The sequence below is a fragment of the Hyperoodon ampullatus genome (assembly GCF_949752795.1).
Source record: "Hyperoodon ampullatus genome assembly, chromosome: 18".
NCBI lineage: Eukaryota > Metazoa > Chordata > Mammalia > Artiodactyla > Ziphiidae > Hyperoodon > Hyperoodon ampullatus.
In genome coordinates, this window is record NC_136931.1 from 35241333 (window position 1) to 35264630 (window position 23298).

Below are 23298 nucleotides of genomic sequence, written 5' to 3' on the forward strand. Positions count from 1 at the left end.
TCCTGGAGGCAAGAACAGCTTTTATAAGCCCTCAGTCCTAAAAGTTTCGGGGGGACCACTGGTGTCTGGTCACTGGCATGTACCAGTATCCCCTCCCCATGTTCCAAGCATTGTATTAAGTGCTTTACACAAATCGTTCATTCCCTATTTACTGAGCACCTACTTTGTGCCAGGCCCTGTTCCAGGCACTGGTGACCTAGCAATGAGCAAAATAGCCCTCATGGAGCTTATATTATTCTTTCTGTGTGTGTGTGTTCTGTGTGTACGTATGAAAAAGAGAGTCAGTGAGTTAAACAATCATCTCTGTACTATGCCAGATGGCAGTGAGCATTCTCAAGGAAATTCAAGGTGGGTGAGGCTCTAGAAAGGATGGGGTGTGTGTGCTGTCTTTGCCGGGGGGTGTCTGGGTAGGCCTCGGTGGTGGCATCATCTCAGCAGACACCTGGATGAAGTGAGGGGAGGGGGATGAAGAGCTGATCTGGAGGAAGGGTGTCTCCATGAGGGCAGTCGTCCTGTGGCAGAAGAAGCCTGCTTGGCCACCTGACAAAACCCTGTGATGATGCCTCCCGTTTTCTAGCAGAAGCAGCTAAAGCTCAGAGAGGTTAACGAACTTATCCAAGGACACACAGCGAGTGGGTGATGGGATGGGATTCAAACCCAGGTGTTTCTGGTTCTAACTTTTGTGTCCTTAATTGCTGCTTCCTGAATGGAGGTAGCAAATCATGTCCCCTGTCTCCACAGGTGGCCGTCACTGGTTCTCTCCTAGAGGGGTATACGCATGAACGACACTGCTCTCAGGGGCAGCTTTTCCCAGTGGGGTCCCTGCTTAGAGAAGGGCCAGGCAGGGCCCACGGCTGTGGTGGGAGCGGGTCGTGCTCAGTGCATTAGAGTCCAAGAACAATGCCCCGTCCCCGCCCCACTGCAGCCTGCCCCTCCCTCCCAGGCAGCAAATTATGGCCTCCGAGTGTGTGCCCAGGCCTGCCTTGGACATCAGTGGGGCCCACCTGAGCTTCACCTTCAGGATTCTGATAATCAGCTCTCTCTCCTCCTGGCTTCCCCCAAGACCTGTATGGAAATAAGTATGTGTCTGCCAGGGATCAAATGCTTTTGGAGACAAAAGTCGGTACCGAGGACATTACAGGGAGCTATCATCTCGGCACGATGCTCTTCCACAAAGCCCTCCGCTCCTCTTTTGGGCTGACACAGTTTCAGCCTGAAAGGTTCCAGCAGGCTGACTTGGTTTTAAGCAAAAGCACATCCTATTATTTTTTTGAGAAATGAAGTGTAAAATTAACACTTATTATTCCTGAGCAGAGGAAAAAAATAAAAGAGAGAGAGGGACTCTGGGATTTTCATGCTTGTCGGGTTGTTTGTTTGGCAGTTTGGGTTTTTATTTGTTATTTTTATTTTTAATTTTTTTAATTTTTTTTTTTTTTTTTTTGCGGTACGGAGGCCTCTCACTGCTGTGGCCTCTCCCGTTGCGGAGCACAGGCTCCGGATGCACAGGCTCAGCGGCCATGGCTCACAGGCCCAGCCGCTCCGCGGCATGTGGGATCCTCCCGGACTGGGGCACGAACCCGTGTCCCCTGCATCGGCAGGCAGACTCTCAACCACTGCGCCACCAGGGAAGCCCCTGTTTTTATTTTTAAGAAGTCATAATAAATCAGTAGATTCCCCATGCCAGCCCTGACTTATGGGGACTGGGAGGCATGATTTGGCACAGAAAGCAGGTGAAATCTGCATTTCACTTTACAGATGAGTGGGGCTGCATAATTCACTTGAGTTGCATGGGTCTCTCTTATGGATGCCTGTCATGTGCTATAAAGAAAAAAAAAAAAAGAACAGAAAGAAGAGGAAGCGATTGTGCATCTTCACTTACAAAATCCTCCAGCCCCACGCCAGGGCGGAGGGGCCTGTGGACTCCCAGACAGCTTTGTCATTCTGCTCCAAGGTGTCGCCGAGCCTGTGTGATCTTATATAATTCAGGAAAGTTACTCTCCGAGGGTGCTGCTGTCTTCAGACCCTGCAACTTGGGATGGAATGAGAGGTTGTCAGCGCCGGTGGGGTGCGAGTGATGGTGACAGTGAGTTCTCTCTATAGCCACGGGCTGGCTGGTATTGGGTCACGGGCACGCAAAGGAGTGTTTGCACACTAACTAGGGCAGCCCCTGCCACCCCTCCCCACTGTTTTCTTGGATTGGCTTTATAGGTAGAGGTGCACGTAATAGCCCCCCCCAGGGAGCCCCTCTAGCCCCCACCGGTGGGGAGAGGGCCTCGTCCTTCAGGAAGAAGATTTGCAAATCAGAAGGTCTGCCTTCGAGTGGGAGAGGTTCCCAGGTCTATGGGAAGCCCTCAGGCTTTATTATTTTTCACCCACTTTTACTTTTTTGCTTGTTTTGTTTTCCCTCTCCCGTCTCCCAGGTTTGACTCTTAAGCACCTTAGGTGGGGAGTGAGGAAAGGGACCAGCTCCCGTCGTTGTCTGTCGGGCTCTTGATCTAATTATCCCGGCACCTCACATGGGCACCGGTTTGGGGCTGTGATTTGCTTAAATGGCAGCTGTTTAGGCCCCGGAACCGGCTTGCAGCTCTAGTCCGCCTGACTGTGCACATATTTATGAACATGGGTGCAGGGTGTAGCTGCGTCTGTGAATCGGGGGGACCGGCTGATGAATTGCTCAGCGCTCGGAGGACGGAAAGTGACTGTCAGACACGATTTCTCTGATTTATAAGTTGCAGGAGCCTTCTTTGTCCTCTCCCTGTTTGTGTATCAGATGGGCACGTCTCCGTTCACAGCCAAGTGGATAAAGGCCCTCACTCGGCAGAGAGCAGTAAATCCTCCTTTGCCATCTCAGCCCAGGGAACCCGCTCTGGCTGGGCAGAGGGAGAGAGACCGGCCAGGGCATCTCTTCGCCATGAATATTTCCTAAGCCCCTCCTGTGGGCCCAGGTGGAGCCTCATGCTTTGGGGACCAGAGGAGAAGACATTATCTGTGCCTAGAGCCTAGTTGCCAGGATCAGGAAGACACATAGGATATGGTTAGATGAATCCAGGGTCACTGTGCCCAGCCAGGGGCAACCGTGCAAGCTGGCATAGTCGGGGAGGCTGCCTGGAGGTGGTGTGCAGGTGGGATGCGTAAGGATAGGGAGGGCTTTTTGTATCTTGTTCGGAGTACCACCCCCAGCTGGTTGTGTTACCTCAGCAAGTGGTCTAATCCTCTGAACCCATTTTTTCTCTCCTAGAAATGTGGTTTTCCCAGCAAGCAGGGTTAATTCTGAGAGTCCATTTGTTATAAACTTAAACTTCAGTTAACTATATAGAAACCTCTGTACAGTCATCATTTTCACATACGCTCTGCCTCATTAATGTGCAGGAGATGCCCACATCCTAACAGGGAGGGCATATATAAGGGCGGTATCTCTCTCATTCATTCATTCATTCATTCACTCATTCCTTACTCTGTGCCAGGCTCTGCGAAGCACTGTTTGGGCAGGGGAGGGGGTGAGCAGGGCGTCTGTTGGGGGGTCTTCTGAGGCAGTCCCCCCACACTGGAGGCCATCTCTAATTATGATGAGAGCCTCCCCGAGGGAAGTGGAGGACGTGCGTTGGGGCCTGTGAGGCGAGCGTGCTGAGCCTGCCCTGTGTCCCAAAACTTGTCAATGAATTCCTTTTCCGCCAGTATAAATGGAAGATCAGCTTGAATCTCTGTCGGGTGCATGTGGCCTAGTTGCCGGGGCTCCAGGGGCATGACAAACACCCGGAAGATTCCAGCCAGTGGGCTATGTGGGGCAGGCCCACCTGCACACGCACGTGTGTGTTTGCGCCTCTGCGGTGGGGTGCCGGGCGGGGGTGGGGTGGGGGAAGGCTGGGCCAGGGGGATGCCTGCTGTCCCTGCCAGCCCCTGCCAGGGCCTGGGGACCCAGGGACTCGCCAGGAGCTTCAGCCCATCTGTGTTGGTGTTTTGCCACTGGCAGAGCCCCTCTGCTACCTAATTCTTGCATTTGAGGGCTAATCGGAGCACCTGGCACCTTTGGGGAGGCTGGTTCCCTGGGGGAGCCCGAAGGGGAGCCTGTGTCCTTGGCTGTCCCAGATAATACTCTCCCCGATACTGGCACGCTTGGCAACAAACACCTATTGAGTGCTTGTTGTGTGCCAGGGGCTGGTCAAAACCCCTTTTCATGTATTAAAGGAGTATTAACTCATTTAATTCTCACATCAACTCTAAGAGGAAGGCTATTTGATGGGGGGGATTGGCTTTTTAAAATATTTATTTTCTTTATTTTTCTGGCTGTGTCAGGTCTTGGTTGTGGCATGTGGGATCTTCACTGGGGCGTGCGGGATCTTTTGTTGCAGCACGTGGGCTCTCTAGTTGAGGCGCGTGGGCTCAGTAGTTGCCCCGTGGCATGTGGGATCTTAGTTCCCCGACCAGGGATCCAACCCGCATCCCCTTCCTTGGAAGGCAGATTCTTTACCACTGGACCACCAGGGAAGTCCCAGGATTGACGTTGTTTTCAAGCCTGTTTTTCAAAGGCTTTTTAAAAAGCAGTTTTAGGTTTACAGTAAAATCGAGAGGAAGATACAGACTTTCCTTCTATCCCCTGCCCCACACGTGCACAGCCTCCCGCATTTTCAACATTACTCACCATGATGGTACATTTTTTTTGCAAAGATGAACCTAAAGTGAAGCATCATAGTCACCTAAAGTCCATAGTTTCCCTTGGGGCTCACTCTTGGTGTACATTCTATGGGTTTGGACACATGTATAATGATATATACCTATTAGCATAATATCATACATAGTGGCATCATGTCCTAAAATTCCTCTGTGCTCTGCCTATGCATTCCCTACCCAGCCCCAGTAACCACTGGGCTTTTTATTGTCTGCATAGTTCTTCCAGAATGGTTGGAATCATACAATATGTAGTGTTTTTCAGATTGGCTTCTTTCACTTAGTAATATGCATTTAAGGTTCCTCAATGTCTTTTTTTTTAAGCACTGAATAATATTCCATTGTCTGGATGTATCACAGTTTATGTGTCCACTCATCTACTGAAGGATATCTTGGTTGCTTCCAAGGTTTGGCAATTTTAAATAAAGCTACTATAAACATCCATGCACAAGTTTTTGTGTGGACATAAGTTCTCAACTCCTTTTGGTAAATACCAAGGAGTGAGATTGCTGGATCATATGGTAAGAGTATGTTTAGTTTTATAAGAAGCTGCCAAACAGTCTTGCAAAGTGGCTGTGTTATTTTGCATTCTCACCAACAGTGAATGGGAGTTCTGTTGCTCCACATCCTCACCAGCATTTGGTATTGTCTGTGTTCTGGATTTTGGCCATTCTCGTAGGTGTGTAGTGTTAAGGAAGCTATTATTGAGTATTTTAGAAAAGAGGAAACTGAGGCACAGAGAGGTTACGTAACTTGCCCAAGATCATGCAGTAAGTAGCAGAGTCAGGTTCCAACCCTGGATGACGTGACAGTCAAGCTGGGGCCATTCTGCGTCACCACTGCTGACCAGTGGGCCGCACTGGTCACTGGTATGGCCCCTTTCATTCTCTCACAGCCCTGTGAGGCAGGGCCTCAGGTGGCCCTCATCTACTGGAAGTGAACTGTTGTCCAGGCCACATGGCTTGAAGAAGAAGCCAGGATTTGAACTCTGCCCTGCTGGTCCTGGGTCGGGGTGCCAGACCTCAGCTCTGCTGGTGGGAAGCTGGCGCTCAGGGCACCCTCTCTTCCCTGGGCACCTTTGAGTGAAGGTTTAGGGTCATAGCAGCTCCCAGGTGGGGAGATGGAGCTGTGTTCTGATCTGGAAGCAGCAAAGGGTGTCTGCCCACTGTCCGTGAGCACTGGGTAGACCGTCTGTTTAAAAATTTTTAAAAGAGCACTTTATTGTTTTCTGCAATATCTTCCAGGGGCTGCCCATCCCTCTTAGAGTAAAATTCCCAAGCCCTCTAGTGGCCGGCAAGGCCCTTTGCGAAGTGCATCCCTGGGCCCCCACTGTCCCATGCTGTCCCTGGCTGCCCGCAACCGTCAGGCACTGCCCCCTCGCTACCATCCAGATGGCCCTGCGTGGGCCCACCTCAGGGCCTTGCCTCGACTCTCCCCTCCAGAGCTCCCTGTGTTCCCTCGTCACCTCCTGACGCTGAGTTATGTGTTGATTGTCTTTATTATCTGTCTCCCCACCACTAGAATGGGGGCAAGTGCATTATCTGCTTAGCTCCCCACAGAATCCCCGCCTGGCACACAGTACATGCTCGATAAATGGTCTATTGGATTTTTTAAATTTTTGGCTGGACTCCCTTCCCCATGCGGACCCCATCCTGGGCCCCTCTCCTCTATGATACAATCTAGGATTCAAGCTACTTGCCTTGTTGCTAGACCAGCAGGAGAAATCACAGCAAATGACACATTCAAGAGCCAGATATTTGGGGCTGGCGCCCCCTGGGGTCTGTTAGCCTTCCGGGAGCTGGACCATCTAGAGCTGGGATGGGTCTGGGCATCCACGGCCCCTCCCCAGCCCTGGTTCTGGGGGTCAGGGAGGGCTGGCCTGGGGTGTACTGGGGGCATGTGGGCTCCTGCAGGAGGACACGGTGTGCAGGGTTGCTGACTGGCCGTGGCTCTCCTTGCAGAGGAAGGCATCAACCATGAGTGTAAGCTGTGCAACCAGATGTTCGACTCCCCGGCCAAGCTCCTCTGTCACCTCATCGAGCACAGCTTCGAGGGCATGGGTGGCACCTTCAAATGTCCCGTGTGCTTCACAGGTAAGTGTGCCCGGCGGGGAGCACGTGGGGAGAGGGAAGGGACCCAGGGGCCCAGCGCTTCAATCCCTGGCCCTCAGCATCTGGCCCAACGTGGCCCCGGAGCTCACGGGGAAGCCCCGAGGGATCCGCAGCCCTATTGCTCCGCCTGCCTCCACGTAGAGCTGACCCCGGCCCTCCCTGTCTTCGCCCTCTGCTCTCTCCTCTTCGGCAGCGTGGGTCCCTAGCCCTCCTCCCACCCCTGCACTCAACTGCTGCCACGCTTTTGCCCACCCAGCCTTGCCCTTCCTTGCAGTTGGCCCTTCACGGGCCCCAGGCTCGTCTCTGAGCTCCGTCCAGCACCAGTGGGGTTCCCCCTTCGCACGCCTCCTGTCTCCCCCTCCTCCCTGGCCTGTCCCAGCCCCTGCTTCATCCGTGCTCCAGGCTGGAGGGGTCAAGGGCAGCTCTGCCGGCCAAGTCCCCAGCCCCCAGACTGGCTGCCGGCCCAGGCGAGTGGCGGTCCCGGCCTGAGGCGAGTCTCAGGGGCTCTGCCGGCACCCCTCCTGCTGCCCAGATGGCAGCCGGTGTGCGTGGGGGAGGCTGGCCTTCCCCTGCCTCTCCCTGACATCTGTCGTCTGCCGCGGCGGGAAGCCCACCCTGGGGAGGGCGCCTGGCAGGAGGGGATCTCTGAAGTGCTCACCTCCCAGACACACAGCTGCTTCAGGGCCACCTCCTGTGTGCGCCCAGCGTCCGGACCACATGGAGGATACAGCCACCGGGAGGCCGGGGCTGTGACCTGCTCTGTGACAGGCCCGAGGGAGGGGCTCCGCAGCGGGGAGCGTCCCCGCACGCTCACACCCCTCTGGGGTTCCCAGGAGTCTTGGCATACGCTGGTGCCTCTTCCCTCTCAATCCCTCCATCTCAGGAGCCCCCACCCATCTGTTACCATCCCACTCTGTGAGCTGGGTCGGGGGCTGGCACCAAGGGGCCTCAGTTGCCAGGTCTGCCCATCCAGGACACGGGGGCCCCTGTGTGGGGATCCGAGGATGCTGACAACCTCAGCAAGATGAGTGATTTCTGTGAATTGAGTACCTTCCTGTACTAGACACTGTGCTGAGCTTATTTAAATCAAATCTCAGCTCTGCCACCTGCAGAGTGAAACCTAGGACAAGTCACAACATTCCCAGTGCCTCAGTTTTCTCTTCTTTAAAATGGGGATAACAGCAGTGCCTGCCTTGCAGGCCTATGTGTATTCAAGGAGCCCACATTTGGAAGGTATCTGGCAAATGGCGATGATGAAGACGATGACATTCATTGGGCTAATTATGTGCCAGGCCATCTTTTAAGCGTTTTGCAAGTATTAACCCATTTGATCCTCCCAGCCACCCAGTGAACTACAGACTTTAATGATCCTCATTTTTCAGGAAATGAAGCCCAGAGAGGTTAAGTGACTTGTCCAGTGTTGCACAGCCTGTAAGTGGCAGAGTTCAGCTTCACTGGCTTGAGCCCTCTCTAGCGTGTGCCAACAGTGTTTCCAGTTGTTTGGCCACCATGTCCATGCCTGGGTGATCCCCACTTGGGAGTGGTGTGGAGCAGCTGCTCTGGTTGGCCGGGCCCGTGTTCCCAGTGTCTGGCCCCCTGATGGCCATGTCCATGTCCATGTCCAGTTTTCGTCCAGGCCAACAAGTTGCAGCAGCACATCTTTGCTGTGCACGGGCAGGAGGACAAGATCTACGACTGCTCGCAGTGCCCACAGAAGTTCTTCTTCCAGACCGAGCTGCAGGTGAGTGCCCTTGTCTGCTGCACACACCCCTCCTGGGGCTCTTTGGGGCTCCCATTGGCACTGAGGATCTTGGGGTGAATCCATGATGGTGGGATCTTGTACTCAGCACCCCCCCAGCCGTGAAAGCAACAGGCCCTGGACTTGTGCTTGTTGGTCTGGAGCCAGTGGCTGCCCTCCTGGCTGGCTGGTATGGGGTATGGCCTCCAGGCCTCGCTGGTCCAGCGTTCTCAGGAGAGCTGGACCATAGCAGCTGAGCCTGGAGCCAGAGTCGGAACGGTTAACATTTGTGCTGTTTCCGTTGCAAGTCCCTTCCCCTCTCAGGGATTTCATTTCCTCACTGGTATTACATGATGATGTTCCACTGGACTTTGGATCTATGGCTGGTGGCCTGTGTGGCTTGCCTGGGGCCGTGTGTGGCCGGATGCTGGATCTGGGATCTTGGAACCTCCAACAAGCCCAGGAAAGCTAGAAAAGTGAGAGCAATGGGTACCGGTTGGGCCCCAACTCAGAGGAAGGGATACGTGCCAGTGGTCCTGAGGCTGATGTGGCCCTCAGATGGGGCGCCACAGCCCTACAGCTTCCTCAGCCCCCCATCCAGGGCCTGCAGTAGCTGAGAGGGCCCTTGGGAAAGGAAGCGGCTGTGGTGGGCTTCCCAGGGCTCCTGTAGCCCACTCCCCTCGGCATCCCACGGGCCCCTTCCCACCTGTTACTGGTTTTTGGGGACCTAGATCTGTGTGCAGGTGAAACCACCTTCTCATGCACCGGTTTTTGCAAGAAACTCTTTTAACGCTGGAGAGGTGACATGCTGTCACAGAAATACCACACACACACACGCACACACACTGCACACACACTGCACACACAAAGGAAAGTTCCACACACACAGTCCCTATGCACACACACAGAGACATCATTTTCAGAGTAACACCACACACACACAGCATAACACCACACCCCAAAAGAATTAACACTCAGGCATCCACAGAAGTACCACACGTACACACAGACACGCCGGAATATCACATACTGAGAATAACACTAAATAACACTGTTTTCAGCTGGGATGCAAGTTAGGTTCTGCTGCAGGAACAAACATCCTCTAGCCCTGTCTTCAAGTAACAAGGACTTATTTGTTGCCTGTGTGATGTATCAGGTGGCGGGGGAGGAACTCTGCTCACGATAGTGACCTGGGCCGATGGCGGGTTCATCTCCTCTCACGTTTGCGTGGTCACCGAAGCAGGGAGGGGAGGGGGTGGCGATCGCAGACCGCTTTCAGAGCTTCACTGGGAAGCGACCCACATCTCGCTCCCACATTGTCTTGGCCAGAGCCCTTCAGGTGGCCATGCCCAGTGTCAAAGGGGCGAGGGAGGGAATCCCCCAGTGCCTGGAAGGAGAGGAGAGCTGGCGTTCCTCACAGCCCTACCCCCAAGGACTCGCACACACTATGGCCCACCGGGTGTGTCTGCCCACCCCGTACACCTTGCCTGCACCCCCATGCAGGTGCTGATCCTGCATTCAGCTGCGTGCTTCAAGGCTGCAGCCACGTGCTTCAAGGCTGTAGCCACAGCAGAGTCATAATGTCGCTGGAGGGCAGCAGTGGTGGCCCTCTTCTGGGACTGAAGGGGTGTAGCCATGCCTGTTGCAGGGTAGCCCGCTTCACTGCGCTATAGCCCGTGCACTCAGCCAGGCCTGGACCCATCCTGTCTGCACGGCTGCTGACAGCCATCACCCAGAGGAAGTGAAAACAGGCCCACAGAGGGCACAGGAGGGATTCACCATCCGACAGTCAGGGTCCTGTTCCCATGGGCTGGTCCCGGGCCTGGGCCTGGCGGACAGAGCAGACAGGCTTGGCCTCTGACCTTGAACTGTACCAGGTGGATGGCTGGAAAGCCCATTTCTTTTCACTCTTCGGGCAGCCCCTCTGAGTTCCTGTAAGTCCTGTACCCCTCACACAACGTTCATTCCATCTCAGTGTGGGACAGGATTATGGACCCAGGCCCAGAGAGGGGGTTCTGCTATGAAATGACCACCAGCACGGTAGTGACCACACCCAGGGCCCACTGCTGTCTCCCCATCGATCCACAAGCTGAGTGTGTACCTCTGTGCTGAGGCCTGTGAGGGAACAGCTAACTGCCCTCTCATTTGACCAAGGGGACTGGTGCCAGTCCTGATCGGCATCTGTCCAGGAAGCCTTGCTCGTGCATGGGCTATGCACCCTTCACCCTATCTCCACCCGCCTTACCAGCCTGGCCTAGCTACCAAAATGGGCTCCAAGTCCCCAGACAACTGAAGCTTTTTATAGCCCAACATGGCAGGCCGCTTTTAAACGCACTAGCTCACATAAACTATGATTCACTTAAACTTCGGGCTTGCTCAGCCCTCTGGTCCCCCCACATTGTCCTGGATGCCAAGAGAGGGATGACTGCTCTGCTTGTTGGCTTTGAGGTTTTTCCCAGAGAAACTTCCCAGTCCTGCCCTTTTCAAGCTTCATCAGCATCCCTGTGCCAGAGGCCTAGCTCGTGATGCACAGGTGTAGGTAGCTGTGGTTTCAAGCCAGATCTTGCTTCGACTGCATCCGCCTGGGGCTGCAGACGTCCCAGGCACCAGAATGGTTTGTGTGAGCTGATGATTCCCTGGGTCACCCCATCAACCTTTAAGGCAGATCCTCAAATGCCAAGAACCTCACTAAATTATAGCCTTAACGAGTCACTATTTTCTGCAATTAATGATTTTAATTACAGACCATTTAAATATGGAAGTGTTGTAGCAATGCCAAATCTATGCAAATAATGGCTTTCGTTAAGTAACTTGAGGAACAATTTTCTGGTGTTTTGAGAGAAGGGTTTTTCTTGAAAATTTCATCGTCATTAACGCTGAAGCTGGGGCTGGCGGATGAGTGGGTTATTTCCCTAGAGTGACATGTGGGGGCTTGGGGGGGTGCAACAGGAGACAGGGCCTGGCCCTTGCTGGGGCCTTGAGTGGCTCTCCAGTCTGTATGTCATGTAGGTCCAGTGGGGAGACTAGGGCAGCTAACGTTGGTAGGCACAAGTGACTCTGGGCTGAGAGGTCTTGAGAAGATGTGAAATTTAGGATTGTTCTCACTGTAGGAGCTGACTTCCTGCTGTGGATATAGAGGTAATAGGGGTAGGATTGGTCTCTGGAGGGCTTGGTCTGTGTCAGAGTGATATGCCTGCCTCCAAAGGGAGTGTTCTCTTAAGATGCATTAATAGGAGTTGTCAGAAAGAGGGAGGTGCAAGTCCTGTTTGATTCTGAGTTCACCTGGCTCTGCCCAGAGACTGAGATTAATTTAAAGAACTTTGGACAAACCAGGGCACATTCATTGATTAGGTGCCTGAGAGGGAACTCAAGTTGCTCTTTATTTGTTCAAAGCATGTAGATAGAGGGCCCATTATGTACAGACACTAGATCTAGGAACTGACAAGACAGTGGTGAGTGAGACAGAGAAACACCCATAGGGCCTACATTCTGGAGGGATTGATAGACACTTTCCAATAGTGGTCAATGACATGAAGAAAATAAAACCAGGTAATAGGCTAGAGCATAATGGGAGCGAGGTTGGTTACAGCTTGGTGAGTGTGGTCAGGGAGGGCCTCTCTGAGGAGGTGGCATTTGAACTGAGGTCTGGAAGGTGAAAGGGAGAGAGTGTGTGGAAGAGAGGCATGAGTGCAAAGGCCCTGTGGCCAGTGCAAGCCAGGTGTGTTGCTGGAACAACAGAAGGTGACAATTGGCTGAAGCACAGTGAGTGCGTGGGGGGTGTGAAGGGGGCCAGTGGGTGGAGGCAAGGTCATGGCAGGTTTCATAGGACAGCAAAGCTATTTGGATTTTGTCCCCATTGCGATGGGAAACCGCACATCACAATGGGAAGACATATTATCTGATTTACGTCCTGAACCCAAATTGAGAGACACTGACTATTAAGAGAATGAAAAGCCCCAGGCAGGGAGAAGATATTTGCAAATCACATATTTGATAAAGGACTTGTATCCGGAACATATTTTTTTAAAACTCTCAAAACTTGATAATGAGAGGGAAAATCAACCAAAAAAAAGAAGCAAAAAATTTCAACACTTCACCAAAGAAGACATATAGATGTTCAACATCGCTAGTAATTAGGGAAGAACAAATGAAAACCATGACATAATGCCATTATACACCTAGTAGAATGACTAAAACAAAAGCAAAAAACCGACGAGTGCCAGCCAGGGCGTGGAGGATCAGTTGGAGCTCTCCTACGTTGCTGGGGAAATGCAAAATGGTATAGCCATGTGGCAAAATAGTTTTTGAGTTTTTTACAACGTTAAACATATAGTTAACCTATGACATAGCAATCCTACTGCTGGGTGTTTATTCCAGAGAACTGAAAACACGCTCATCCAGAAACCTCTACATGAATGATGTAGAGCTTTATTTATAATGGCCCCAAACTGGAACCGCCCCCGCCCCCCGCAGTGGTCCCTTCCCTGGTAAATGAACAGACAGATGTATTTACATTCATACCATGGACTACTACTTGGCAATAAAATGCAACTGCTCATACACACAACAACATGCGTGAATGGTAAATGGCAAGTGAAAGAAGCCAGACTCAAAAGGCTCCATACTGTGTGGTTCTATGTACATGATATTCTGGAAAAAGGCAAAAATACTGGAATAGAAAAGAGACCAAGAATTGCCAGGGGCTGGGGGTCGGGAGAAGAAATAGGGATGCCTGAACAAGGTTCGTCTAAACACACACACAAACGCACACACAAAGACATATCCACCCCACTCAGCCCAGGCAGGGTGCTAGGCTCCAGGCATGCAGCTTGGTTTCAAGGAGCTTTCAGGGGGCTAGTTCACCAGGAGAAGACTTGGCTGGATTGCGGGGGGAGCGTGGGGACAGTCGTCTTCAAGCGTTTAGTTTTTTAAAATTATTTATTTTATTTATTTATTTTTGGCTGTGTTGGGTCTTCGTTGCTGCGCACGGGTTTCTCTAGTTGCGACGAGCAGGGGCTGCTCTTAGTTGCGGTGCACGGGCTTCTCATTGCGGTGGCTTCTCTTGTTGTGGAGCAGGGGGTCCAGGCGTGTGGGCTTCAGTAGTTGTGGCACGTGGGTTCAGTAGTTGTGGCTCACGGGCTGTAGCGCGCAGACTCAGTTGTTGTGGCGCATGGACTTCGTTGCTCCGCAGCATGTGGGATCTTCCCAGAGGGAAGCCGTGTCCCACACGTGTTCGAACCCGTGTCCCCTGCATTGGCAGGCGGATTCTTAACTACTGAGCCACCAGGGAAGCCCTTCAAGTGTTTTAAGCTCTGCTGGGATGAGGGGGTCCTCAGCGTGCTTCCAGTGTCCCCCAGACTTCCGGTAGTGGGCAGAGACTCGGGACGTGGATTTTCTTCTCTGACAGTCAGACTCAGGCATCACTCTCCAGGGTTAGCTCAAGCAAGATGGGATTTAACTTGTAGGGATACAGGCGTGGCTTTGGATGCCAAGAGCAGGAAGTGTGGAGTTTTCAGCTGTCCAGTTCCCAGGAACCAAGTGCTCTTTATGAAGGCAGGGGCCTTCCGCCTCTGCCTCTATCTGGCTTGCGTCGTGTTCTCTCTCTGCAGCCTGACTCTCCGGGCTCCTCTATACGAGGAGGAAGGTGGCCAGCACCGCCGCAGCTCCTGTCGTTTCTGCTGAGACAGACACACCTGGTTATTTCAACAGGTGTGTCTTTAGTGTGGGGATGTCGTTACACAAGTAGCCGGCAGCAACACCCAGCTCACCCAGAAATGGTGACTGTGGGTAACAGTCAGTGTGCAGGCAACAGGTTCTAGGTCTTTGGAGCGGGAATCTGATGGTTGCACTCAGGTCAGCTGTCCAAACCTGCTCCAGTGAGCTGTGGCCCTAGGTGGGGCCACTCAGTGCCAGCCATCGGGGGAAGGGGAGTATGGGCTGGTAGACACCACAGATAGCCACTACGAGGGAAAACTGTCTACACGTGGAAGAAATGGAAGGTGGTGAAGTCCCTGTCAGTAGAGGTGCGTAAACAGAGCCCTTGTCTGAAATGCTGCAGAGGGAGAGGCTGCGAGCACACTCTTTGTGAGAACGGCTCCGCATTTGAAGCCTTGCTCCATCATTCATCAGCTGTGGGTCTCAGTTTCTTTATCTGTAAAATGGAGTATTAATAGTTCCTACCTCGTGGTCGTGTCATAAAGTCCTTGGCACAGTGGGTGGCACGTAGGAAGAGCTTGGTTATTACTAACGCCTACCTGTTTTTAGTATCATTTACTATTATTATTATTAGAATTGTTAGCATTATTAGTAGTAGTATATTACTAGCATTAGCCATTTGAAGATCAGAAGACTTTTTAGGGTCCCCTCCATTTGGGGCTTGCTGTGATTTCATGATTTCTGGCCTGAGTTGGAACAAAGTGAGATTCTAAATCCTTCCTTCTGTGGCACCCAGCCAAGTCTCAAGGCCATGGGCACCGGAGGCCCCCAGTGGGGCATGGGAGGTGCTGGGTGCAGAGCAGTGAGGCAAGGGGGGAAGGGCACGGAGTGGGGGCCGGAGGCAGGGACTTCAAGTCCCCCTTTCTACATGTTTCCGAGTGCCTTTGTCCCAGGCCTTTTCTCTGGACCCCGTTTTCCTTAGCTGTGCCCGGGCTCGGTGGAGGGAGGTATGCAGATTTGGTTGGGGATGTGAGACAACCCTGTAAACCACAGACCCCGAAAATGTCAGGGCTGTTGGCCTCGCATTTCCAGCCTCAGGCCTCAGCAGATGAAGGCCCGGGGCCCTGTGGGCCCCTTGCCAGGGGTTAGCTGACCTGAGGGGAGGGAATGGCTCTGCCCACCCAGCCCAGCTGTCTCTGAGTCCCCGTGGACACCTCTGTGCCCACAGACACTGGCAGGGATGGCATCGCCTTCTCTCCTTCCCAGCAGCCTCACTGCATCCCGTTCTTCATTATCGCTGAGGGAAGCCATGAGGGGGCACGCCGATTCCCAGCCACACGTGGCTGGCCTCTGACAGGCGGACAAGCTCCTCCCCAAACTGGACAAGAAGTAGTTATAACGGCCACCACCCTGGGTGGATCCCTAGTGTGGGCCAGGTCCTGTCTTAAGCATTTTGTGTGGATTGCCTCAACACAATCCCGTGAAGTAGGCACCCTTATTCCCATTTACAGATATGGAAACTGAGACTCTCAGAGGTTAAGTGATTTGCCCAGGGTCACTTGCAGATGGCAGAGCCACATGCAAAGCCAAATTGTCTTCGCCACCAAGGCAAACAGAAACCCTCCAAAGTTTAAATGAATTGCCATTTATATGAGCTAATAGATTTAAATGAGACCTGCGGTGCTGAACTATAAAAAGCCTGTGTCAGGGGACCCGGAAACGATTTTAGTAGTTGGGCCAAGCAGGTAGCGCAAATAGTGGTAACAGGGGATGCAAAAGAAACTCCTTGCGGGTGGACCCAGGCAGAAGCGCCCTGGGGACCGTTATGCGGAGCCAGGCCTGTAGCCGTGTTCGTAAGGCTGGAGCTTGAGGCCAGGAACCTGCAAATTTTCTTGCAAGGAGCAAGGGGGTCAGTTCAGCTCAGGCCAGGCTTGGGGAGAGGAAGGATGGGGTCCAGTCGTGGAGACAGGAACCTCAGAAGACCTCACGCTTCCTGGCGCTGCCACCTTCCCACCTACGGCAGCTTTGCCGGGTGCTGTCACAGGAGGCTGAGCCAGAGAAAGGTCTCTTGATGGTGGAACGTCTGGCATCCTGCAGACCTCTGTGATGGGGCTGGGCTGGGCGCGGGGAGCAGCGGGCCTGCCCCGTGCCCTGGAATCTAGACTCCCTCATCGACAAAGCAAGGGGCCGCAGGAAGCGCATCCAGAGCTGGCCTGCAGCGGCAAAGCGGCCAGCCTGGCGTTGAGCAGGCGCATTTAAAGGATTAGCTCATGCTGTTTGCTTGTGTGTGCCTAATCATGCCGCTGCCAGCTAAATGATTACAATTGATTAAAAGCAAAGCTAGGTATTCTAACTAGCAACCTGGAGCCCTTCCGATGGGGCAAGCTGGGCCCTGCCTGGAGGAATCCTGGTACCCAGCCAGGGGGAGGTGTCTGTGAGCCAGGGGGCACGGTCTGAGCTCCAGGGGCACCCCTCCTTCTTAGCCTTTGTGAACATTTGCTTTGACCCTTTCCCTCATTCCATTTTCGTTTCACGAACATTTACTGAGTACCTATTATAGGTGCCATCGCGGGGGCCTGGGCTGCAGCTGTGAACCGGTACACAAGGTCCCTGTTCTCACAGAGCCGATGGTCTGCGGGAGACACTGACAATAAGTCAGTAAATACGTAAACGAGGTCGTTTCAGACTGTGGAATTTTGAAGACAGTAAAACTGCTTTGGGACAGAAAGTGAAGTGTGTCTGTGTGCATGTGTGTCGGGGCAAGGAGGAGGGGACGTTGGGGGTGAAAACTCAGATCAAGTGGTCAAGAAAGGCTGGTGTTTCAACTGAGTCCTGAAGGTTGAGAAAGAGCCAGTGCAGGGAAGAGCCGGGGGAGCTTCCAGGAAAGGGAACAGCCAGTGCAAAGGCTCAGAGGCACGGATAGATTTGGGGAGTCCAAAGAACAGAGAAAAGGGCGGTCAGGCTGGAGAGGGGTGAGCACCTTCTTGCTTCATTCTTCTGGGTTGTTCTTGGCTTGGCTTCTGGGACGCATGTACCCCTGCTGAGCCTTCTGCTTGAACACCCTTCCCTTCTTCTCGGTCTTCAGGACCCAGCTCAAGTGGTCCCTTCTCTGAGAAGCCCTCCCTGATTCTCCCTCCTTGGGCTTCTCCAGCCCTGCATTTAACGCCCTGATCCCTTTGCCTATACAGACTACAACAATTATGTCTACACCTGACTTCCCATTCTAATGTGAGTTTTTGGAGGGTGAAGCCTCTTTCTGCTATCCATCCATCCATTCATCCATCCATCCATCCATCCATCCATCCATCCATCCACCATATGTTTTACCGTATTTGTTTTTAGCTCCTAGAAAGTAGGAAACAAAGGGAAGAGAACACAAACAAGGGAAGGAGTAAAAGAAGGAGAGTTGCAACTGCAGATTCTAGGAGCCCATTTTTTAAATTCCTGGTCCTTATAAGATGGGTAACCAAGGAGCCAGTTTCCTTGCCTCTTTGCACTGCTGCTGTCAGAACCAGCCGGATAATTATAACTAATAATAATTAAAAATTGAAAGTGCTCTAGGCACATACTTAGCATTTGACTCTTTGGCTGAGCTTTCCGTGAGCAGCAGCGTCTTCCTCTTTCCTGTTTTAAAGACAGCCCAGTCTGTGTCATCCACCACTGCAGGGAGAGCAGGGCCTGGCTGGGCTTGACCTGGGGGAACGAGAGGGAGGTGCCTGGTGACACCCAGCAGTGGCTCTGGGCAGTGAGAACCGATTGCTGGCATTGGAGTCCTCCCCAGATTGCCCCTCTTCCATTGTTTTCTCTTGCAGACACTTGCACCTTTCTGGCCTCAGTTTCCTTGAGTGTACAATGGGGTAGGATCTATTGCCTCAGGTTTTGTGAGGATGGACAGTTCATGGGCGGAAAAGCACTTGGTGAGCACTTAGAATACAAAGCTTCCTGGAGGTAATTACTGTGCTTTTCAGGGTGTGATCCCTTTGTGTGTCCTGCCTTCCCCACTAGGTCAGGAAGCCAGAGCCCAGCACAGCCCGATATCCATTAATCGTGGCAACATGGTGTGGCGTGCCCACACAGCCTGGCTGCCAATCCCAGCCCCACTACCGAGTGGCTCTGTGACCTTGAGCAAGTCACTGACCCTCTCTGGGTCTCAGCAAATGGAGGGTAATGACAGTGCCTGAAAAGCTTTCAGCTCCGGGTCTGGTCAGAGTCCAGGTTTGGTGAGCATCAGCCAGTGTTGTCGTCGCTGCTGTGACCCGTGGGCTTCGGTTCACTCCTTCACGACTCGTTCCTTCAGCCCGTCATGTGTGGATGTGCTCACTGCAGCCCACAAGATTTGCTGAGCACCTACTACGTGCCAGGTGTGTGCAGGTTCTGGGGACACACAAAGGCCTGTGTCCCTCAAGTGCTGCCTGGAGAGGAATAGGGAACCATTGAGGACAAACAGGCAGAGTACTGATTCCATGTTTGCCGCGTAACCTAGTGTAATGTATGCAATAAAGCATAGCATCATAGCAATCATGCGGTGTGCTAAGTCTCACACAACAGGACTGCTGTACCCGGCAGAACCTGCAGCCGGGCCCCATGTGACATCGCAGGAGGCCTGGGCTGTGACCCTTCCTCTCTTTGTCTCCAGGCTTGTCTGTCTGTGTCTCTTAGTTTATTTACCCTTGAGTGGGGCAGGGCCTTTCCTGCTCACAGTAAAACGTACCACCCTCAGCAGCAGCGTCCTGTCTCACCACTGCCACCACTTGGGGCAGCCGAGCCTCCCAAGGGGCCGTGAGTGCAGGTTTAGGGTCTACGTCTGGAGAAGACTGAGGGGTGGGCAGTGACTCTGCTTCTTGTCCTTCTGAGGCCCAGGCACAGGCCTGAGCCATTCACCCCACAGTAGTAAAAACGAGACAGCTTTTCCCGAGGGTTTGCTGGAGGCCCGATTCCATCTCTTCACATGCGCAGTCTTTTGAGACCTCACAGTGACGATCTCCATGGCACAGATGGGTAAACTGAGGCTCTCCTGGGTCACACAGCTGCTGGAGTCGCAGGGCTGTGAACACAAGCAGCCTGACACTAGTGTCTGTGTTCTTGGCCCCAAGGCTGGGGCAGTGAACTTGCAGTCGACTCTCAAGCCCTTAAGAGCCAAGGGCAGGCCTCTGGGTGCTGGGTGCAGGCAGGCCTCACCTCCCAGGAGGGTAAGAGTTCCAGAAGGGGACTCGGAGATCGCCAGGCTCCTGGGGCACGTGGACGTCTTGCTCTAGGTGAGCTGCGGCTGCCGTGGTCACCACAGAGAGGAGCAAGGGAGGGGCGGGCCCTGCAGGAGCCCATGCCTGGCTCTGCTCAGAGGCCCTCGCGAGCCCCGGGGCTCTGCCTGCTTGAGCGATGAAGTGTGCGGAGGCCCAGGTGGGGACTGGGGTGGGGGGGCTCCTCCCAAGGCCCAGCTCCGGGCAGAGATGGCACTTGGAATCAGCCTCCGGCTGCCCGTCTGCCCGTTGGAGCCTGTCATTCATGCCCTAGGGCGGGGGGCCAACGAACTTTAGAGGGGCACCATGCCATCATGACAGATGGGCATGGGGGCTCTGCCAGGAGCCTGAGGCCGGCGGCCATTGTGTGTGTTGTGAGCCCAGCCCCTCACCGGCGCTGTCCCAGCCGGGACCAAATGCCTTCAGTTTCTTAGAACAATGGTAATACTAAGAACAGTGGGTGCCGTATTGGTCCAAGGCTTCCAGAGGTTGGCACTGTACAAAGCCCTGCCCCCCTCACTGACTTAGACACAGAGGCAGCCCGACGTACAGGAAAGACACAGGGCCTTGGGGGCTGGAGGGTGTGAATCTCAGAGTTGCTTCTTCAAGGTCCCTGTGACCTTGGGACATGTGACCTTCCTCCCTGAGACTCACTGTCCTCACCCGGACAGCAGGCCAATGCTGCCTCTCCTGGAGGGTTCATGTGGGGATGCAACGTACTGTTTGTGAAACACGGAACACAGTGCTCGGGCCCAGGAGGGCCTAACGGAGGGGGTGGCGTTGGGGGTAGAATTGATGTGATGCTACTGCCCCACTTTCACAGATGGGAGACTCAATATCACGTCACACAGCTAGCAAGTGGCAGAGCAGAGCCTGAGGGACAAGGAAGGGTGGGGGAATAATAGTAACAGCAACAAGCCCAGGCACGAAGTGGGGGGCCCTTTGCATCGATGATCCTGTTTTATCCTCACAACAATCATTTGAGGCCAATGTTGTTGTTCTCTCCATTTTGCAGAGGGGGAGACTGAGGCACACGAGGCAGTGGCAGAGATGAGATTTGAACCCAGGTAGCCTGGCCGTAGAGCCCGAGTGTTGAACTGCTGCCCTGATCCTGTGGGCAGGCTTTTTCCCATTGCAGAGCCCCAAGCGTGTTAAAAACGAGGTCTGCTTTGTCTCTCGATACCGTGGCGATACCGTGGTCTGTCTGCTCAACTTGTTGGGGGTGGGTTGGCTTCCCCCTGCCAGGATGCCAGGGTCTGGGTGGCTGGGGGTGCTTGGCCCCCTCCAGCGGAGAGACCAGAACCGGGTGCTGTCAGCGGAAGCCTGGGCTGCACTCTTTCATTGAGCAGGAACAATTACTAATGACATTTAGAAAGAAATTAATGATGAGAAATGCAAGTTGGCATTTCAGGAGCGCCAGTCAACAGCCCCACGTCAGCATTCACCAGAGAGGTAAAGGGGCTGGGGCCGGGCGTGCAGGGGGAAGGAGGAGGTGGCAGGAATTAATTTTGCTGTGTCAATAATGAATGTGGCCCCACTCGCTCTGCTTCTGGAGTTTAGACAAAATCAAGCACGGACCGACTGGGGCTCATCCAGGGCTGCAGTGAGATTCACTGTGTGCTGTGATATGGGCAAGGGTGGGTAACAGGTTCAGTTTGGTGTTTCCTTTCAGTGACGTCAGGAAGCAGAGTGGGTGGGCGAGGAACAGCGAAAGGGGAAGGGGGTAGCCTTAGGACCGAGCCGTTTGAGCTCAGCCAGCTCTTACCAGCTGCATAACTTAGCAAGCTGCTTTGCCTTTCTCTCTCTCTCTTTTTTTTTTTGGCCACACCACTCGGCTTGCGGGATCTTATTTCCCCAACCAGGGTTTGAACCTGGGCCCTCAGCAGTAAAAGCGCAGAGTCCTAACCACTGGACCGCCAGGAAATTCCGTGCTTTGTCTTTCTGAGCCTCAGTTTCTTCATCAGTAAAATGGGACATCAGTAAAATCGGGACATGTGAAGAGAACGTATGAAGACCAGGCAGCCCAGTTTTGGCACATGACAGGCGCACAGTATATGGTAGCTATTACCCTATTCCACGGACATATTTTAAGATGCACAGCTTTTCTCATTATAACGGCTCTCACATTGGAATACCTCACTTGTGTGTTATAGTTTAATGGGTCATTTTTTTGTTTGCTTGTTGTAATACATCAAATACGGAGCATCTTATATTCTCTGGGGTCTTAGAATAGATAAAAGACAGCATTGGTAGGAAGCATGGCGGAGGGTGAGGAGGAAGAAAGATGCTGAAATTGTCTGGGGCAGGGATTGGGGTTCCCAGTGGGAGCATGCCAACCCCTTCCTTCCCATCAGGGTCTCCAGAATGAGGAAGAGCATCCAGCCTCCCCTCACATAGAAGGGAGAAGACACACACAGGGAAATGTCATTATCATAGTAACGTTGAGCATTTTTATGGTGGAGGTTAAAAACTCCTAGCCCATGACCCTGGGGATTTTGGAACCTTTAAATGGTTGTCTATGTTTCGAAATGGAGATTTCCTATAATTATAGTGGCTACCATTAATATAGTGCTTATTACGTGCCAGACATTTCTCTTAGCACTTCTATACATTAAGACATTCTATCCTCACAATGCCTCTATTATTATTATTATTATTATTATTTTTTGCGGTATGCGGGCCTCTCACTGCCGTGGCCTCTCCCGTTGCGGAGCACAGGCTCCGGACGCGCAGGCTCAGCGGCCATGGCTCACGGGCCCAGCCACTCCGCGGCATGTGGGATCCTCCCGGACCAGGGCACGAACCCGTGTCCCCTGCATCAGCAGGCGGACTCTCAACCACTGTGCCACCAGGGAAGCCCATGCCTCTATTATTGAGGTAACTGAACTGAGGCACAGAGAGCTTAACTAACTCCCTGAGGCCACAGAGCTAGTCAGTCCTGGGCCTAGGCCACCAGCCCCAGATTCTGTCTCTTTACCACCACACTAAATAGCTAGATTTCTTGATTTTTCTACAAATGAGATCTGGCAGCCCCTGGACCACAGTCCCGCATGGCAACAATCAGCTGCCCTCTTCAGACGTGGGGATGTGAGCTCTGGTCCAGCACCGCCCCCGGCCTGGTCAGACTGATGCAGTTCATTACCCACCTGGGCTCTGAGTTTGTGGCCCTGTTGCAACACTTCACAGTTTGTAAATATTATCTTGTTGGTGCCTCAACAACCGGGAACCACTAGAAGTTCTCTTTACTCCCACCCTTTTGCAGACCTGAAAACTGAGGCTGGGAAAGGGCGATAAAGCTGGGGCCCAGGGTGGGAGTGGGGAGTGTATTCCACCCATTTGGGTTTGGGTGTTTGAACAGGGAGGCAAGTGGGGCTCCCTGCCCTCCAGCTCAGTGACTGGTCCCCCCAGTGAAACCAGACGTGGATGCACAGGCCAACAGCTGCATCCCTATGGCACCGTCTCAGTCTCCCCACCCTTCTTTTTGAAGCTGCCACATCAAAACTGCGGGGTCATCCATGCTTTGGAGTTGACAGTGATGGCAAAGCCTTGTGATTTGTCGTGATTATGACAATATTAATCATCTGTGTACCATTTTACATATTGTACACATTTTTACACATGTAACCTGATTTGAAGCTCATAACAAGGCTATGAGGTCAGTATTATTTGTAAATAGGTACTTAGAAAATGAAGTGACTTGCCTTGGGTCACATACATATATTAGGTGGCTAAGGCAGGATTTGTTTTTTTTTTTTTTTTTTTTTTTTTTGCTGTATGCGGGCCTCTCACTGTTGTGGCCTCTCCCATTGCGGAGCACAGGCTCTGGACGCACAGGCTCAGCGGCCATAGCTCACAGGCCCAGCTGCTCCGCATCATGTGGGATCTTCCCGGA

The 23298-nt window shown here is 53.0% G+C and overlaps 1 protein-coding gene across 1 annotated transcript in view; it reads left to right on the plus strand.

Annotated features, from left to right (window-relative positions):
- The window catches only part of ZNF423 (zinc finger protein 423), a 339930-nt gene that overhangs the window by 301800 nt on the left and 14832 nt on the right, over window positions 1-23298 (plus strand). Inside the window, exons 6-7 of the mRNA XM_079724190.1 lie at window positions 6627-6758; window positions 8402-8517. Coding sequence (XP_079580316.1) covers window positions 6627-6758; window positions 8402-8517 — 248 coding nt within the window. The remainder of the gene's footprint in view (window positions 1-6626; window positions 6759-8401; window positions 8518-23298) is intronic.